This window comes from Anguilla anguilla, chromosome 17 (genome assembly GCF_013347855.1).
Source record: "Anguilla anguilla isolate fAngAng1 chromosome 17, fAngAng1.pri, whole genome shotgun sequence".
NCBI lineage: Eukaryota > Metazoa > Chordata > Actinopteri > Anguilliformes > Anguillidae > Anguilla > Anguilla anguilla.
Window position 1 is genome coordinate 24,602,175 of NC_049217.1, and position 17,639 is coordinate 24,619,813.

Genomic DNA, 17,639 nt, shown 5'->3' on the forward strand with positions numbered 1-17,639 from the left:
AAAGAGCCCATCAGGTGCTCTGTACAAGCAAATTAATTAAAAGGCAACGAGGACTGAACGTGGTCCAGAACTAAAGCTTCGTCATTCATGTTTGACTGCAATTTCTATTACAGGGTATTTGACTCTCAAGATTTTATCATGCATTGCTGTGTAAACAGCCCTAATGACAACACGTATATCCAATGACCTACAATTTTGGAGTGCTGTGTGTTCACCTGTGTGAAGACAGCAGGGATGATTATTGTTTGAATACAATAGAATAAAAGGTTTTAATATTAATCACTGCAATACCAGTCCCAGGCAGGCAGAGGTAAGGCCACAGTTTGGACAATGCGCCTGAATGACAGCTAAACATGACAGTCATGCCTCGGCAACTCTAAAAAAAAAGAGTGTCAATACAAAGCTGAATAACACACATTATATTTAAAATAATTAACAAGCTAGGACTACAATGGTTGTGTATATTACTGGAGCACATAGTTCTCTTCTGGGTTTTTTTTCTCTCTATTGTCCCATATACTCATTTCTTAGATGAGCCACACCCAAGTGAAGTTCATTTGTGGGAAGTCTATGTAGATGGAAATTATGTTTAATCTGCTGCAATAGAAAGGAGTCTTGCTGTTTTACAATGGAAGGGAGAGAAGCAAAAATGTGGTATGTCTGTAAACGTGACCCAGAGTGCAGTGATGCATAAGCAAGGGTTCACTTGAAATGATCATTTCCAGTAATGAATGTTTTAACGGGGAAAGGTATGGTGAAATTCCAGACCAACCGCCAACCTTCTCTCTCAGACTGAGGTCATGCAGAACATGACTGATGCTTCTGTGATTCAAGTTCAACCTTCCAGTTCCTTAACTACACCAGCCTGCTGCACCAGCACTGCACTGGCATGTTAGAATGTGTGCTGTTGCTAGAGCTGCCCCTTGCAGCAGTGAAAATTGTGCTGGCCCACAAACTCCTTCGATTTGTTGTCAGTAGTGTTGCATGGAGACGCCCAGTGCATAATTATTTGTCTCTATTAAACTAGCTCCCAGGCCTTGAGAAAGAGACTGGCTTACCAGAACACTGCTGCGTAAATGGTGGTTGTATCCTTGTGGACTCTTGTTCTAGTTTCCATAACTTTATTAGATGAATTATTTTGATTCAGTTCAAGAACTGAATATGAGACAATAAAACCTATACTTTTCGTGGGGAGCAGATATTGGGAAGAGATTAAGTAGTTTATCATGAAAGGTACACGTTTTACAGGAAACTGCTACCTCTGTCTAGTTCTTACACTCCGCATTCCTCTCTTGTGATTTCATTTCAGGGGAAGCAAGTTGTTCTTATTTTACTTGCAACTACGAGGAAACAAAACAAAATTTTTACTGAAGAATGTGCAGTAGGAGTGTCTGGGACAGTATAAATAATCTGCAATCACCCTTCTGAACATCAGGTGAGTGTGGGTGAGTGAAATCAACACTCAGCTGATTTCAGCCGTTTTTTCCCTGACTACAAGACACCATTATTCCCTGAGCTAGCAGAGTGCAGTGGAGACTGCAGCATACACTGTGGGTACAGGAATCACCTGGTGAGTTTTATAGCTCTCTCATCTCTTGGGGATGGGGATTGATTATATTGGTCATCCATGTGATTGTTAAAAGAATATGTAACCAGCAGGTTTTTGGTTTAAATCCTGGTGGGGAGCAGCAGTTGAGCTGTCCCTGAGAAAACTGTTTTGTGCAGATATGCAGCTGTCCTGAGGGGCGTTAGTGTAGCGCAGTGGGCAAGGAAATGAGCTTGGAACCGAAAGGTCACAGGTTTGATTCCTAGGTAGAACACTGCCATTGTACCCTTGAGCAAGGTAAATAACCTGCATTGCTTCAGTATATATCCAGCCGTATAAATGGATAAATGCTATGTAAAAAGTTGTGTAAGTCGCTCTGGATAAGAGCATCTGCTCCATGCCTGTAATGTATGTCCAAATATTTGTCCATAAAGGCTGTGTGGCATATATTCATATTTTTATGAATGTTCAGTGATTAATTTTTTAGGCTTTTTGTTTTGGTTACTGTTCAGTGTCACACACAATGTCTTACGCATTTAATAAATTGAAGATCAGTGACTTGCTTATATGGCAGAGGACTATGACAGTGATCCGCATGGAACTCAAAGTGGGTGCCCATTTGAGTTAAAAGACACTTAGGGCTGACAGAGATGCTCTGCTCTAAGACGTAAAATAATAAGATGCACTCTATTCAGTTACTGGACTGTCCTTAACTTTAATGCACATAGTTTGGTGTGTTAATGTTTGTGTTTGCTGAACTGAAGTGAAGAAAAAAAAAAAAACCTGATCACTTGTATTCAATTGGCTGTTAATGTCACAGACATGTTTTGGATAAGTATTTATTGCATCCTTGGTCTGGGCTTTTGCTTAGTAGTTTAAAGGCGTCAACCCTACCCAGTACCACACCCTTGGGTATAATGGAAATGATTTGCCATGCACAGAGGTGTACTGATTTAATATATTTCTCAGGTTATCCATGTATTGAACGTACCTTGTGAAACTTGCTATATAGCCATACTATATTCATGTGAATGACCATACAATATCAAATGAAAAGCAGCAGTATCACATCAAATCTGAGTTTTCCTGTTGACATTGTGTCAATTTGTACATATATTGTTCCTATAACCCTGCTTGATCAGTGAACAGGAATTCTTAATGTGATTGTCACTGTGTTATTACCTAGTCTAGAGTCAGACCATAACAGGATGAATGTTAGGGGAAATGAGTGGGGAATGGGTAAGGGAAATATACTGCAAACAAACCAGTAACTCTAGTCCCTAACTCCCTATCCCAGTCTGAAAACTGAAAACTGGCTAGCCTTTGAAGGGTACTGGGCACAGAGTGGCTTTGAATGCTGAACTTTGGACAATTAGTCAGTGGTTTGAAACCAAAAGTCAGAATAGCATACCCCCAATGGAGAGTTAAAACACCACCTAGAGTCCTTTCAGAAATAATAAAGGAAAAATAACAAAGAGAAATAACAAAGCTGTGTCCTAATGGAAGGACTGGTAGTCCAGCTGGGAGCACACTAAGTAACCAGAGTCACTACAAGGTGAGCAGAGGGCAAGATGAGGGCCAAGGTTGAGAACGAGCAAATGGTCAAGCACAAAATCCAATCAGCAAACAAAGCGAAGGGGCTGGGTGAGAATCGGAATTCCTTCCGTTAGGACACAACTTTGTTATTTTTCTTTGTTATTTTTCCTTTATTATTTTGGAAAGGAATACGAGAGTGAATGGTCTGACACACAAAATCATGGAGAAATCAGACTAGAAGGGCTAAGGCAAGAATCGAAGGGAATGAGGTCGCAAAGTCAAACCAAGCAATTAATATCCACAGCACACCAAGCATGAGTTCAAAGAGCTAGTCTCCACTGCCAAGTGGAAAAGGGCGGCTTTTTCAAGAGGAGTAACCAGAGACTGAAACGAGCAATCAGATGACAAACAAGAAAAACTAAATACACACAACTCAGCCTTAGCCCTAACCCACAACACACACAATGTATACACAAACTTACGACAGGGGTCATAGCAGCAGATAGAGCATTTGCTGCATGCACGCCTTCTAGTTTACAGGAGTTTGCCTCTTAAAAACAGGAAAACATTTTCCACATCGTCCAGGATCAAAATTAAATTATGTATCAAAAGTTGTTAAAATATGTAAGTAATGCTTGTTAATGGAAGGTTTATTACATTTTGCTGTAAGATTTATACAATTCTTAAGTGAAAGGGGGTTCCAAGTTAGATGAAAAATGCAGGATGAACAGTACAAAAAAGAGCATTCCACTGTTCTAATATAACATTCCATTGCTGTGAAGGCACGCACATTGCTCATAGGTGATTTTCCAATCAACCAGTTCATCAACTTGCTAATTCAGATCATCTGCAGACAGCTGAACTGTTGTCATTGTTTTCCATTACAGGACTGGTTCCCTATCACCCCAACCAATTGGAAACAGACGAAAGAATCATTCCCTACTGAAGGAACGTAAGCTATCTCCCAACAGCACGTGTCTCAGGGGGCTTGACTGTGACTGTTTATAATTGAAAATGGAAACCGGCAAGTACGTTCCCAATTCTGAACAAGGCAAAACCTATTTGGATACTACCCTGCTAGACTCCCTACCCTGCCTGGAGATCTTATATGCAAATGAATGTGAGACTTTGTCAGTCTGTGATGACGTTGCAACCAACACAGAGGCCTACTTCTACCGTGGGGGACAGGTCCAGTGGCTCAACTTCTACCTGGCTGAGAAGAGAGCAGGACTGGGTGGGCCACTGATGTCATCCTTCATCACGAGGGACGGACATGCCAGTGTTGCCATTGAAGTGAAAAGGCAGAGGCAGAGCCATCTGAGCTTGTCCTCTGTGAACCTCTTCCACGAGCCAGGCAGTGGGGGGACCACGCTGGCCATGCAGGTACTGTGGGACTTCCGGAAGAGTCTTCGGTGTGCAGTGCTGAGGGACAGTGAAGCTAAGATCCAGGAAATTGCACGCCAGATCATTGCCCTCTTCCAGGCGGGAGGGCCAAAGAATCAGAATACCGTCCTCCTTCTCATTGACAACCTGCCCATGGCAGACATTCTTCAGAGCAGCCTGGTTCAGTGTATAGCCAGCAGCAGGGTGGATGGCAATATCCCTGTAGTCATCATTCTGAACTGCGTCAGAAGTGACTGCCAGGACAAGGCTGACATCACCTGTCGGATGGAGCTCTCGGATGGTGAAAAGGATCAATTTATTGAGAAAGAGGCCTCGGTGCGCCTGTCCCATGGACAGAATTGTGAGGGATTCCATGGCTTCAACATCATGGGGAACAATTTTTCGGAGGAGTACGTGAAGAAAGTGGTCAGCCCTATCCTGAATGATGTGCAACCTTCTGCTAAGAACACCAAACTTCTTTCAGTTTTGGCACTTTTGAACTCCTATGCCCCTGGATCCTCGCTGTTAAAGTCAGAGTGCCAGGCCTTCTTGGGACCCCCAGACCCCATTCATGGGGGCCCATCCTTTGAAGATCGGATGGAGCCTTTTACAGGACTATTAGTTACCTTTTCAAGACGAAAGAATCTGGTCAGTCAAGATTTTGTCCGAATGGCTCACCCATTGATAGCTACTTACTGCTGTCAGGCCCTTCAGGCTGCTGGATTGACGTTGGGTCAGACGACAAAGACACTGATCAAGGATTTTGACAAGGAACAGAGGGGCAGACCCCTACCACTGACTATACATGCCCTGCTGGTGAACAGGACGACAGGGAAGCAGTTTTCTCCCCTTATTGAGGACCTCGGAAACAGAAAACCTTTGGACTGTGAGTTCATTCTTGAGTCAGTTTACAAGAAGTACCTTCCAAATGCCTTTGTACTGCAGGTCCTGGCCCGTTTCCTTTACCTAAAGAAGCAGGACTATTCAAAGGCAGAGAAATGGGCCCGGCAAGCTAAGAGGTTACTACCAAACAACTCCTTCATTGCAGATACTTTGGGGCAGCTTCATAAACACCATCTGCAGAAGAATAAGCCTGACAGTCTGTGCTTGCAACTGGAGCTGGTGAAAAAGGCAGTTGCTGCATTTGAGGAGCAGTGGAAAGTGGCAGAGGGGGAGGATGAGGCCAGGTCAGAAGATGCTGGGGGCACAACGCGGAAGTCATACTTCTTCAACTGCAGCGGCCTGTTAGGCTTTATGCAGGTCGCCAGGTTCGTTGTCATTGACATGCGCATATGCCTTTCTTCCCAGGAAGCCAAAGAGATGGTCATGATGCTGACAGCAAACGTTGACTTACAATGCTGCATGGTCCCCAGTAAAACACTCTGGAAATTTAAGAGCTTGCTTACTGGCTTCAAGGGCAAGGTTGAGAGTACATTCAGTTTTTTTGAGCGCTTCCTCACATACTCAGAACGGGACAGGGACCTATCTTATACACGTGACAATGTGACGTCCTGCTATGTCGCGTTTGCATTCATAGAAAATGAGTTCGGCGGAAAGGGAACAGACGGGATTCGCGGAGAACTCAAAAAGAAAACCGCTGCCAGCTTTCCAGGGCTGCTGCACTGTCTGGAGATGAACAAAACGATTGAGGAGATAACAGAGATCACAAAGATGTGGAAAGAGGTTGTGCACCCCCCCTCACCTTCTGGGCCCCTCTCAGACACTCTGTGCTACCTGCTTTCAAACATTGCTCTGAGCTGTGTGGATCCAGAATCGGAAGACATCCTTCCTTTCACAAACCTGACGTCCATTCTACACAGCCTGCTAAAGGAGGAGCATGGCCCAGACCATGAAACGGAGCTGTATTTCCTGGCCTTGGTGTTACTGTGGCCAGGCAACAGTGAGAGTATCCCCACTCGTGTTGAGGGTCAACAAAACAGAAACCCTGGAGAGGATGACTCTAACCTAAACATCTATGTGACAAGGCTGCAAAAGGCCTATGAGAAGTGCTACCACAGGTACCTTCGCTCGCGCTACATTCGACCTCACTTCTTCCTGAGGGAAGGGACGGAGTATGGCCGGCTGGTCCACTGGTCTACGGTCAAGCGTTGGGTCACAGCCAGTGCCAAGTATGATACACAGGAGAGCAGAGCCTTTCACCTGTGGATAAATGAAGCAGTCTGGGAAAACGCTCAACTCCTTCGGGTTCAAGGGATCATCAAGGACCGAAAAATGTTTGCCTGTGTTGGTCAGCGGGAGGTTCTGGTCCATCCTGACAACGTAGCCCAGGTTCGCTCTCCTGGCCGTGTTTCATTTTACTTGGGATTCAACATCAGAGGGCCAGTGGCTTTTGATATTCAATATTCATCTGGTCCAGTTCAGCCACCTTCGTAAGACTGACTGCAAAAAAAAAAACAGTCCTGTAGATACCCCACAACTGACTAAAATTACACCTGAGACTCAAAAGCAAAGCTTATTTTCAGAGATAGATGCAGAGCCGGTTAAGATGTGAGGGTTTGTAAAAGTCAAGGTAAACAAAGAAATGCCACCTGATGATGGTGATTATTAGTGATGCCAGGGAATTAAAGTCAACCGCCTCATATCCTCTCAAATTGTATAAATTGTAAATTGTATAGTATAGTAGCATTTGGAGGATCCACTACATTTTGTCATTGGAAGAATTATGTCAACATCTATTTGTAACATGTAAAAATACTGATTAAAAGACAAATTCAGCATTCAACATTAAGTCTGTTTTGAGGTGTGCTATCTTTTCATTGGTAATGACTGGCAGCCAACACATTTGTTATTATCACTTGTTATTTGCAGCACAAGAACAACGTTGGAATGTTTCACAGAAGAACTCAATTATACTGACATATGGCAGACTATTTCAATATTGTGATGAGATTCCAATGTGCAAAACATGGTTCTATGTTGTGCATGCAAATCTCTGCCTTGCTGATTAGGAAGTGATGTCACAGGATTTAAAAATGGACCTGAAAGTGCTATGGTCCCAGAAATCTGGATCCTGAAGCAGGATGATTGTAGTAGATTTATGTTTTCAATTCCAAAATCCATCAATTTATTATTCGAATGAATGCAGGATTTAAATAATCACATAAAAACAAAAATAAAACAACAAAAGTCTCTGGAATTCTAGTTTAGCTTGAATCAGGTGTTCCAAAAAAAAAAAAAATCCATTAAGCCTTCTTTGATGCTGTCCCTGTGAGCCAAGATAAAGGGAAGCTGGCGGAGGGTGCCATGTTGTGACAGTCAGTCAAACAGAGTTTGCCAGCTTGCCACGGTGGACCCAATAAAAAAAACAGACTTAAGGTCCCCTGGGCTGCACTACAGCTTCAGCTTGGTCGCATCCTTTTCATGTGGGTGCATACCCATTAGCTGCTAATAGAGTGCAGCCAAGACAATTAAAGGTCACTCTTAATGACAAGGACCTTTGGGCTTTCTGGTGCAAAGGTTAACGGGCTGGCAAATGAATTATGGAATATACACAACCAAAACTGTCCCGGATCGTCCCTGTCTGCTGCGAGGAGAAAGAAACACAGAATCTAAATCGGGGACAACATTGAGATACAATAAAGTAATAATTAAAAAAAACAGTCCGTAAAATCTTTACAGGTTATTGCAATAAATAGTTCATTGTGCAGATAATGCAGGAATGACAGCCTTGAGTATGTGTCACTTATCTCTTGTTCCTCTTTCCACTTGCCTGTCTGCATAGGGATATCCTTTGGAACTCATTGCATAGGTTGTAAAAATGTAAAAATAGCGGCCATACCTGAGAGAGCGGAGAAAGTACATGTGAGGCTCACTTGTCTGACGGTAAAGGTAAAGCCCCGCCCATGTGGTTGAGTATGCGTGTAATTCGGTTATATACACATACACACACGTTCCCTCCAGGTGTCGACACAGCTTATTCCTTCTCCTTTAACCAGGTTTCCTGTGTTCTGCTTTACACCTGGCTGCCTCCTCCGCCTTCTCTCTCTCAGGTGAGCCATGACCTGAATCCCCCTGGTTAAGTTAGCACTGAGCTTGCTGTATGGCACATTGCAGTAATGTAATTCCTTTAGTGTTTATTAAATTCAATGCACACTTTCCTAAAAAAAAAATTTTAATGACATTTTTGCTTCTTTTTGGGAAAATAAAAGTGGTGGCATTCCAGGTTTCTGTTGAGCATTATGATCAAAGCAAATACTGTTGAGACTGTTGTCATCTTGGGAAAAAAAAACATGTATTGACACTGATTTAATGATTCATTTCATTGGTGCTTGGTTTGCATTCTGAGGAGGAGTGGATTAATGAATTTATTTTACACAAAGATTGGCTCCAAAGATATACCCATTCTGTGGTGAAAAAACGTGTCTGAAGTTTACTACTCGATGTCTCCAAAACACAGAGGTTTTGATCTTCAAAAATATGATTATTTTGTAGGTAAAGGACGTGGGATAGCTAATATTACTGGAAAACTACCCAAAATATTTGATTTGATGTGAATAATCAATTTATAGAAGTGTCACTTTTTTAAATGGTGGATATCTTACCTGCAATTAAACCAATTATTTATAACAAGAAGCCTGTTGGGCCTGCAAAGTTCATGCAGCGGCAATCATTTGGTAAACAAAGTTGGTCTGAATAAATGCGATAAATAGTGGTGCTGTCTCACTGAAAAAAAGGCATTGTTTAATGACTCAGGGTCAGCACGTGCTTTACGTGGTTCTCCCAGTGTGATCCACACCATTTGAGAGTTAATTTGTGCTACTGTCTCCTGGAGTGTCTAAGTCAGGGGCGATGAGACCCCCACCTATCAGAATCTGAGATTAACTGAGAAAGGAAAGCATTTTCAATTACAACTAAGAGACAATGAAGACAATGCTTTGTTGAAATAAACAGTTCTTTCCAGTTTATTGAGAGACATGCAGGGTGTGCTTTTCCTACTGACTGAGAAAGAGTAACATTTGCCCAAAAATGCAAATCAATCAAGTTGTCACAGGGACACTGATAGGTTGTCGATTTACAGCCATTTTGGCATAATGATATTTTGAATGGAGGATTTACATAAAGAGGAAAACAGTTTAACTTCATAAAAAGGGCTTGAGACAGTAAGTGACTGAGTACAGGCTGGGCCCCATAGAGTAGAAATTATAGGTTTCATTTTAGGCTTTCATTAGCTAACAAATTAATTAATTAATTAATCTAAAAAGACTGGAAAATAAATTATATAATTACAATAAAAGATTAAATACTGAGATAAAAACCAACCAATGAGTTTTTCCATCGTATTAAAGAAACTGCATGTACTGAAACAGACAATTAAAACTCAGGTGACTCAATATAACAATAAATCAATCAAAATAAACCAATGTTCTTGGCAGTTTAAAGGACACGGTTATTGCTCATAATAATTTATTTGCTTTTGTGAATGCCTTTATCCAAGGGAAATTACCTAGATTATATTGTTTCTTATCATCCACATGGAGTTGAAGCAATTCAAGGTTAAGTCGCTTGCTTAATGGATCAACAGAATTGCCTCAAAGAGCTGGAACTTTAAGTCAGAAACCCATTTCCCTAGCAGTTACACCATGTGGTTGCCTCACTCCTTAATGATACTAATGTTCAAATAAAGACAAAACGGGACATGGATGGCCTCTGATGCATCCGAGCAAAGTAAAACTTGCATTGAAATTTGGAAAATGCTTTGCAGGACATTGTACTTAAGTGGATGTGGTCAGTTGGCAATCAATGGGTTGGTAACAGTTTGGTCATGGAGCCCAACTTCAGCTGCGTTTAAATTCCGTTTGGCAAAGGCACTGCATGTACACATGTACACGGCTGATTTGTCTCCGATGGTGATCCGGGATCGTGGAAAAACGCAGCCGCGGAGTTGCCAAGCTCCAAAGATAATCTTTCCAAAGTTGCACAGATTGTTAAATTCAGCCAAGATTACTTGTAATGAAGTCCTCTAAGGATCAAAACGCATAATTCGGCTGGGACTCTGTTGATCCAGTCATCGAGGACTGTATTCTTGTTAATTCCATGTAGTGTAAAAGTCAGCTTTCATGACTACGAAACAGAACAAAGCCAGACAATAACATTTGAGAGGCGGGAAGCCCTTCAAGGTTAATAACCTCCTTTTGCAGGAAACACTTAGCAGCAGAGGGTCATTTGTGTAGGTATTTATTTACCCAAATAAGGTTCAGTGACCAACTAACTACTGAACACCGCATGCATGGGTGGATTCTATTGCTTCAGAGAGAGATAAATGGATGTTTTTTTTTTTTTTTAAAAGTAGGAAACACTGGGCTGGAAGAGAGTGCTGAGAGCCAGGTGGCCATGTCGAAGCACTAGACCACCCCACTGACCACTCCGCACAACGGGCCTCGTGCTTCCCAAGCCCGGGGGGGGGGGGGGGGGCAGAACGCTGCCCAAGCCACAATTACTACCTCCACCATGTTTCCACCAAGATGTTGGGAGCTGCTTTAGATCTTTAGCAGTTGCTTTCTTTGTCTACACTTTTCTCTTTCCATCACTTTAATACAGATAAATACCAAACTCAACTGTCCATACAACCTTCTTTCATAACTCTAACCTGGGCCTTCTTTACTTGAGGCTTACCAATGGTTGGTGTCTTGCGATGAACCCTCCGAGGTTATGCTGTGGAGTATCTGCACCCGCAAATAATTTAATTTGTTCCCGCGAGTTTATTGTTCATGCCATTGAATTAATTATTGGTGCTCTTGGATTAAATTTGAATTCAAATTTGTTCCCTCCTTTAAACTACGATGTTCTGGTTGAATGCCTTCCTTTTCCTTCTCTCTGGATTATGTTTGGTTTTGTGCTGTGCTCTGTGCATGTAGTGTGCGTAAAAAGCATGCAATGTTTGCTTGCAAAGTGTTGATGAATGTTGATAAAGGGTGGTGATGAAACAAATAGTTAATTTTCAGGTATCAATTAGTAATTTGAGGAAACTATTTATAATGCGAGGGAATGAATTAAGTAATTTGAGAGCATGATTTGCTAATTTAAGGGAATTAATTAAATCATTTGAGGGCATGAATTAGTAATCTGAGGGGACAAATTGACGATCTGAGGAAGTGATTTTTAACTTGAGGAAACTGATTTTTAAATTGAGGGAACAAGTCATCAATTTTTTCCCCCTTGAGACATAGGGGGATCCATTCTTTGGTTAAGGACAAATTTACTAAATTTTGGCCAGATTTCAGTTTGTCTGCTCACCACCAGTACCCACATTTTCTCCTCAACTCAGCAAAGCCAACACCCTTATTCTGAATGTATTGTAGGTGGGGCATATTCACATCAGAGCTAACTGATGCTTAGATGAGTCAGTGTGGTGGTCACGAAAATGGCAAGAATGCTTAAATCTGTGTTTGGCTTTCCAGTTTCCTGACTTGTTCACCATATCTCGATTTACTGCGGGCAAAGTCCTCCATTAATTCTTCCGCATTGTTACTTTGAAGTTCCATAGTCCCTTCAAAGGCTGACCCATCCTGAACCCCAATGCATGCATAATGTCTTATGTGCACTTGCATGCAGGAAATTGCACTCATACAAAACTACTACAGTCATATCATGATGAGAACTCAAACTTACAATCTCGCAGTTACAGGTTCAGTTTTCTCTCTATCTCTTCCTCTCTCTTTCTCACCATACGCAGACACACACACACACACACACACAGAAGAAAAAAAGAGTCACTAGAGCTTGTCTGCACTGATGTCCAAGTTCTGTCCTGTAGGCAATGTATGTGTTTACGTGTGGCGAGAATGAAAGAGAAACTGATTACTGCCTCTGTCAGATCCATGCACTTACCTAGCACAGGGACAAAGACCTGCAATGTGTGCTGCAGTGGGGTGTCATCTAATGGGAGGTGGGCAAGCCCCCCCCCCCCCCCCCCCCCCCCCAAGTTGTTTGAACTGCAGATGTAAAACGACAGTAGAGGTGCAAACGCTGGCGCCCCTGGTGAAAGGAAAGCTATGGCTTTGATTCAATTTGACAGTCACACTTGTCAACCAATGCAGTGTGCCTTTCATTTCACGGATCCCGGATCAATGACATTAAGCTTTTGCCAGGCAGGTCAGCCTCTAGCCTTTGAGTCTTAGGAAAGAGAGCGTATCATTCAGGAGTCTCTCGAGCTGAGGGGGCTCGTATAAGACCTCTGAGTGTAAGACTGAATCTTCGGCCTTTGCTTGCATACACATTCATCTAGCTTTTAAGGGAATCCCTTACAGGCTGCTTTTCAGGAGCTGTTCAATTTGATTTATATTGCATGGAAACATTGTTGTTGTTTTTTTTTTTTAAAATCTGAAAACAATTTCTCTTCACCACTGATCTAGGTCAGCCCTGGCGGGTAACCAACAGCCTTGACCTAAACTTCAGCACTGACAGAGATAAGCCAACCTGATTAAAGGTTAGACATTTTCTCAGCAGAAAAGAGATTCCCCTCTTCTGAAAGCAGAGTTAATCCTTTTATACACACTCAGGTGATGAAAGATAGAGATCAACAGGGACAACAAATCAATAGAAGGGCAAGGTGCGAGTTTTGTTACATGTTCCTCTCTCTCTCTCTCTCTCTCTCTCTCTCTCTCAGACACACACACACACACACACACACACACACACACACACACGCACGCACACACACCTTTCCTGTTGTACTTATGCAACAGGGACGATCTGTTCCATAAGTACAACAGGTACATCCTGATCATGTCTCCCCCCGATGACAACAAAGGAGTTTTCCTTTGTTGGGAATATTCCATCAGGATTCCAATTACTCTCACAGGATTCCAAATGCTTTCACTCAATTTAGAAATGTCCTACATAGCGGCCTCGAAAGTTAGGATTTTCATCTGCATTTTGAGTACCTTTATGTTACCCACACAGAGCCAAAGTGCGCTGATCGGTCCTCAGCATACGAGTACCCAGCAAGCACTCAGCATAGGCTGAGTGATACTACAGGTCTGTTGAACAAACTCACGTTAAAAGTAACAAAAGACATTTATTCTCTGGTGTTACATCCTAATACTGAGAAAATTTTGGTCGTCTAAATCAAGGACAGACTCTTTTTGCTTGCCTTTCCCTGGCTTCTAAACATAATCCTAATCAAGCCTCAACCCTAATGCTTACCATTTTTCTAATCCAAAGTCTTGCCCTCTGAGTCATCTCAAATAGCAGATTTTTATTTTTAAATGGATGATAAACAATCTAAATATCACCAATTCAACCAATGACATAGATGGAAATATACTTTTGAAAGTATGAAAATTTTTCACTGCAAAATGAGAAGCAAAAATTAAGATTGCAGTGTTAGTGCCAGGTCTCAATCTCAGTCCTAAGCATAACTGTCATCCTGTGTCCCAAGCTCTTCCATGTGCTTGTGAAATTCCACCACCTGCACACCTGGTTCTGCTAATGAATAACTCATTTATAGTTGTGTCAGGTGTGCTGGTGGTGGAATTTTACAAACAAATGCAATGTCTGGGGTGCCTGCAGGAGAGGCTAGGGAACCGAACCTGTGTTCTTCCAGCATCTTACAGCAAAATATTAATGACTTCTTGGAAAACACATTCTTTTTACTAGTCATTGCATTAATGCGTATTTGTATTTATTCTAATGGGATATAGTGTTTTCACAAGCGTATAATCACTTACTGCCAAGATGTTTAAATAGCTATAAACATTGAGTTTTTCAGGTAGCCTGTGAGTTTTGCCCAGCACTGCATTTATTTACTTGTTATTGCACTTGGACATCAGAATAACCTTAGCACAACATGCAATATGCAGCTAGGGCCAGATGCACTATGTCCAGATTTTTTTTGCGATGCAAGGCACTATTTCACTGGGGGGTTTTCTGGAGGTGGCACAAAATACTCATTCTGTGCTATAGCCCACGGATACATAATACACACAATCATACGTACAGCACAGATAACACAAGGCAGCAATGCTATGACCAAGAAAAACTAGCAACTCGAAAGACGGTAACCAGCATGTCTGTGTGTGGGGGTGCTTCTGCTTACCTTGAATCACAACATGACTTGTCCATCAATCAGGTACTCAAGTATGTGTAGGATTTTGCGTTTGTCAAAGCACAGGACTGAGTGGCTCAATCAAAATAAGATACCAGAATGGCAAATGTGTATCGTCACAATATTTATTTTTTTAACAACGACCAAAGATTTTTACTCATGGAATTCATTGCATTTCGGGAGACGGCAGCCAATTCCCAGAGTTTCCCCGGCCAATCCTTGACAGCTGGCGACTCTAAAGATACTGGTGCACGTAGTCTACATGCAGCTGCAGGCTGACACTCACGGGAAAATAGGAATTATGACACACAGGCACAACCACAGCATCCAGCACACGGTTCGAAGCCAATTCTAATTCTAAAATGCCCCGGCAAAAATCAATACCCTCATGCAGAAGCACCCCTTCTAGTGAATTCATTCGGAGGACAGCAGATTACTGGTGCTGCACTCTCTAAGCATCCTGTGCTGACTTACCCACAGAGGGAAACGGTTCACAGGATAGGCACCTCTATTGATTTAGTGAGCAAAAATAGTAAGTGAGATGGCTGGAGAGCGTTGTGTATGGACCATGAAAGAAATCACGGTTTGAGTTAAGAGCTGAGAGGTTCTGAACGGATTTACGACTTGAATCAGCCGTTGACCTTATTGACATCTTCCCAGCAGTCTGTGCTGACGCTGAGACTGTCTGCTAGCCCTGTGCTTTTCTGTTTAAGCCAGACCGACAAATGGCTGCGGCTGGAGGCGGGTGAACGCGTTCAGAGCTGTGACTAACTGGCAGGGCCTCGTCTGCTGTCAGGACATAACCGAGGCAGAGCAGCTCTGCGAATTTCAGCAAACGTTCGCTTTGTGGGAGAAACAACCCCCTCTTTATGCGCCATCATCGGTGCCGGACTCGTTAAAGTAAGGAGCTAAAATTAGGTTCAGTCACAAGCCCTGGTGTGTCCCTGCTCTGCGGTATCTGTGCAGTCCAGTGAGAGGGGTCAGAGCACAGACAACGACTATCAAAAACACTATTTTATTTATTTATCTGCAGGTGCACTTACATCAAGTTGAGTGCATGTCTTGGTGGCAAAAAAAATAAATTGGTTGAATTTCCAATCTGACACCTCGCGCTCACTGAGAGCACATTTTTAAACTAAAAGGGGGGGGGGGGGGAGAGAAAGAGCTTAAGAAAATGACTGTCTGTTTCTTTGGTGTTGCAGGACTTACCGAATCAGGCAGAAAGGATCGTTCCTTTTCACTACCGCTCTCCCAGACGAGATGAACTCAGAGAGTGACCTCTACGATGGTGTGAGTCGCTCCAGCGACTCCGCCTCCCTGAGCGTGCGGACGGAGGGCGGCAAGACACGCCGCTACGTGGGGAGGGACGGCAGCTGCCGCGTCACCTTCCGCCACTCCCCGGGGGGGTGGGGTCTGTACGTGACGGACATCTTCACCACCCTGGTGGAGTCCAGGTGGCGGGTGATGTTCCTCATCTTCTCCCTCTCGTACATCGTGTCCTGGCTTCTGTTCGGGCTCTTCTACTGGACGATCGCGCTGGCCAACGGCGACCTGGCGGACGCGGACACCCGCCCGTGCGTGGAAAACGTGCGCAGCTTCACCGCCGCCTTCCTCTTCTCCCTGGAGACGCAGGCCACCATCGGCTACGGCTTCCGCGGCATGACCGAGAACTGCGCCGAGGCCATCGTCGTGGTGACGGTGCAGGACATCCTCAGCTGCCTCATCGACACGGTCGTCATAGGCATCGTGGTGGCCAAGATGGCGTCCGCCCGCAAGCGGGCGCAGACGGTGGGCTTCAGCAGCTGCGCGGTGGTCAACCTGCGCGACGGCGTCATGTGCCTGTCTTGGCGCCTGGGCGATTTCCGTGGCAACCACATCCTGGAGGGCGTGGCCCAGGCACAGCTCATCCGCCACGCGCCGCGACCCTCTGGGGCCGCGGCCCTGTCCTACCTGGACCTGGAGATCGAGTGCGACCAAATCATCCTGGCCACGCCCACCACCCTTGTCCACAGGCTGGTGCCAGGAAGCCCCCTGTACAGGCTGGGCCCCGAGGACCTGCTGAAGGACGACTTCGAGGTGGTGGTGACCTTCACCTACACGGGCGACTCCACGGGCGTCCTGCACCAGACCCGCACCTCCTACACCCCCCCGGAAATCCGCTGGGGCCAGCGCTTCCAGGACATGCTGAAGGTGGGGAGGAGCCACTACCACACCGACTACGCCGCCTTCCACCAGACCGTCGCCGTGCCGGTGCCGCAGGTCAGCGCCGCGGAGTACGACAGGACGACGCCACGCCCGCTGACCGTCAACGGCTCCGTCATTACCGTCACTTCTGCCACAAGCACCTATCAGGAAGCCTGGCTGTAACACCCAGGGGGCCAGCTTCCAGTTCTCAAACTCAGCACCGGAAGTAATATCGCCCCCTGCTGATATCCATGTTTTTCCGCTCAAAAAGCAAGTTTCCCCATTGGGCTCCATTCATTTTTGACAGCAAAATGAACATACTTCCACTCAAATATTGATGTTAACTCCGTGCGTTATATTGGGAAGAAAAGTCACTTATTTGTTCCGAGGTAAAATATTTTTTCCTACCACAGACAAAGATATAATTGTTTTATTTATTATTTATTTTAGCCAATGTCTGTGCTATCCTCGCTGTACGCGTGATGTAGACACGTGACCAAGAACACAACTGAGCATGTCCACGGTACTTCCTGGTTCTGATGTGCTCCCCATAGGTTTCTAGTACATATTTTATATACTCTAAGGCAGCGTTTCCCAACCTTTTTCCTTCCGTGGCACGCTTTCCAAATTTACAGAATCTCATGGCACACCACTCTCAAAAGCATAAAAAATAAACACCCTGCAGCCCCCCCCTGACGTTGATGTGACGTGCCAACTAGTAGGCCTAAATGTTCTTTTGGGGTTTTAATTAAGCGAAATGCATTTTAATTACATTTATTTTGGATTTTGTGCATGGGATTCGTTCATTTAAGTTATTATTTTAATTCATTTGAACAATAAAATTCTTTTGAAAGGATTTTTCACACGGCTCACCTGACCTTGCCTGGCGGCACGCCAGAGTGCCGCGGCACACCGGTTGGGAAA

General features: G+C 43.9%; 2 protein-coding genes across 7 annotated transcripts in view; both read left to right on the forward strand.

Annotated features, from left to right (window-relative positions):
• Positions 1-7,208, forward strand: part of sb:cb1081 (sterile alpha motif domain-containing protein 9-like) — an 8,672-nt gene extending 1,464 nt beyond the window's left edge. Inside the window, exons 2-3 of one of the 4 annotated variants that reach the window (XM_035397499.1) lie at positions 1,310-1,445; positions 3,970-7,208. In XM_035397499.1, the coding sequence (XP_035253390.1) occupies positions 4,097-6,859 (2,763 nt within the window). In that variant the 5' untranslated portion in view covers positions 1,310-1,445; positions 3,970-4,096 and the 3' untranslated portion in view covers positions 6,860-7,208. Of the gene's footprint in view, positions 1-1,309; positions 1,446-1,471; positions 1,571-3,969 lie in introns of those variants that run through there. The other 3 variants (XM_035397497.1, XM_035397500.1, XM_035397501.1) reach the window with 3 other exon arrangements.
• A 265-nt stretch (positions 7,209-7,473) lies between these two features.
• LOC118216399 (inward rectifier potassium channel 16-like) lies at positions 7,474-17,357 on the forward strand. 3 transcript variants are annotated; one of them, XM_035397514.1, is made up of 3 exons: positions 7,474-8,475; positions 12,838-12,911; positions 15,734-17,357. In XM_035397514.1, the coding sequence occupies exon 3, from the start codon at positions 15,792-15,794 to the stop codon at positions 16,896-16,898; it is 1,107 nt and encodes a 368-aa protein (XP_035253405.1). In that variant the 5' UTR covers positions 7,474-8,475; positions 12,838-12,911; positions 15,734-15,791; the 3' UTR covers positions 16,899-17,357. The 3 variants fall into 3 exon arrangements, with proteins under 3 accessions (XP_035253405.1, XP_035253406.1, XP_035253407.1); XM_035397515.1 differs by lacking the exon at positions 12,838-12,911 and having other exon boundaries at positions 7,474-8,314; positions 8,422-8,475; XM_035397516.1 differs by lacking the exons at positions 7,474-8,475; positions 12,838-12,911 and adding an exon at positions 14,371-15,431.
• The last annotated feature ends 282 nt before the right edge of the window (positions 17,358-17,639 follow it).

What these genes read in the sequence shown, in the direction of transcription:
- LOC118216399 (XM_035397514.1), top strand. Translation starts at nt 15,792, where the DNA reads ATGAACTCAGAGAGTGACCTCTACGATGGTGTGAGTCGCTCCAGCGAC.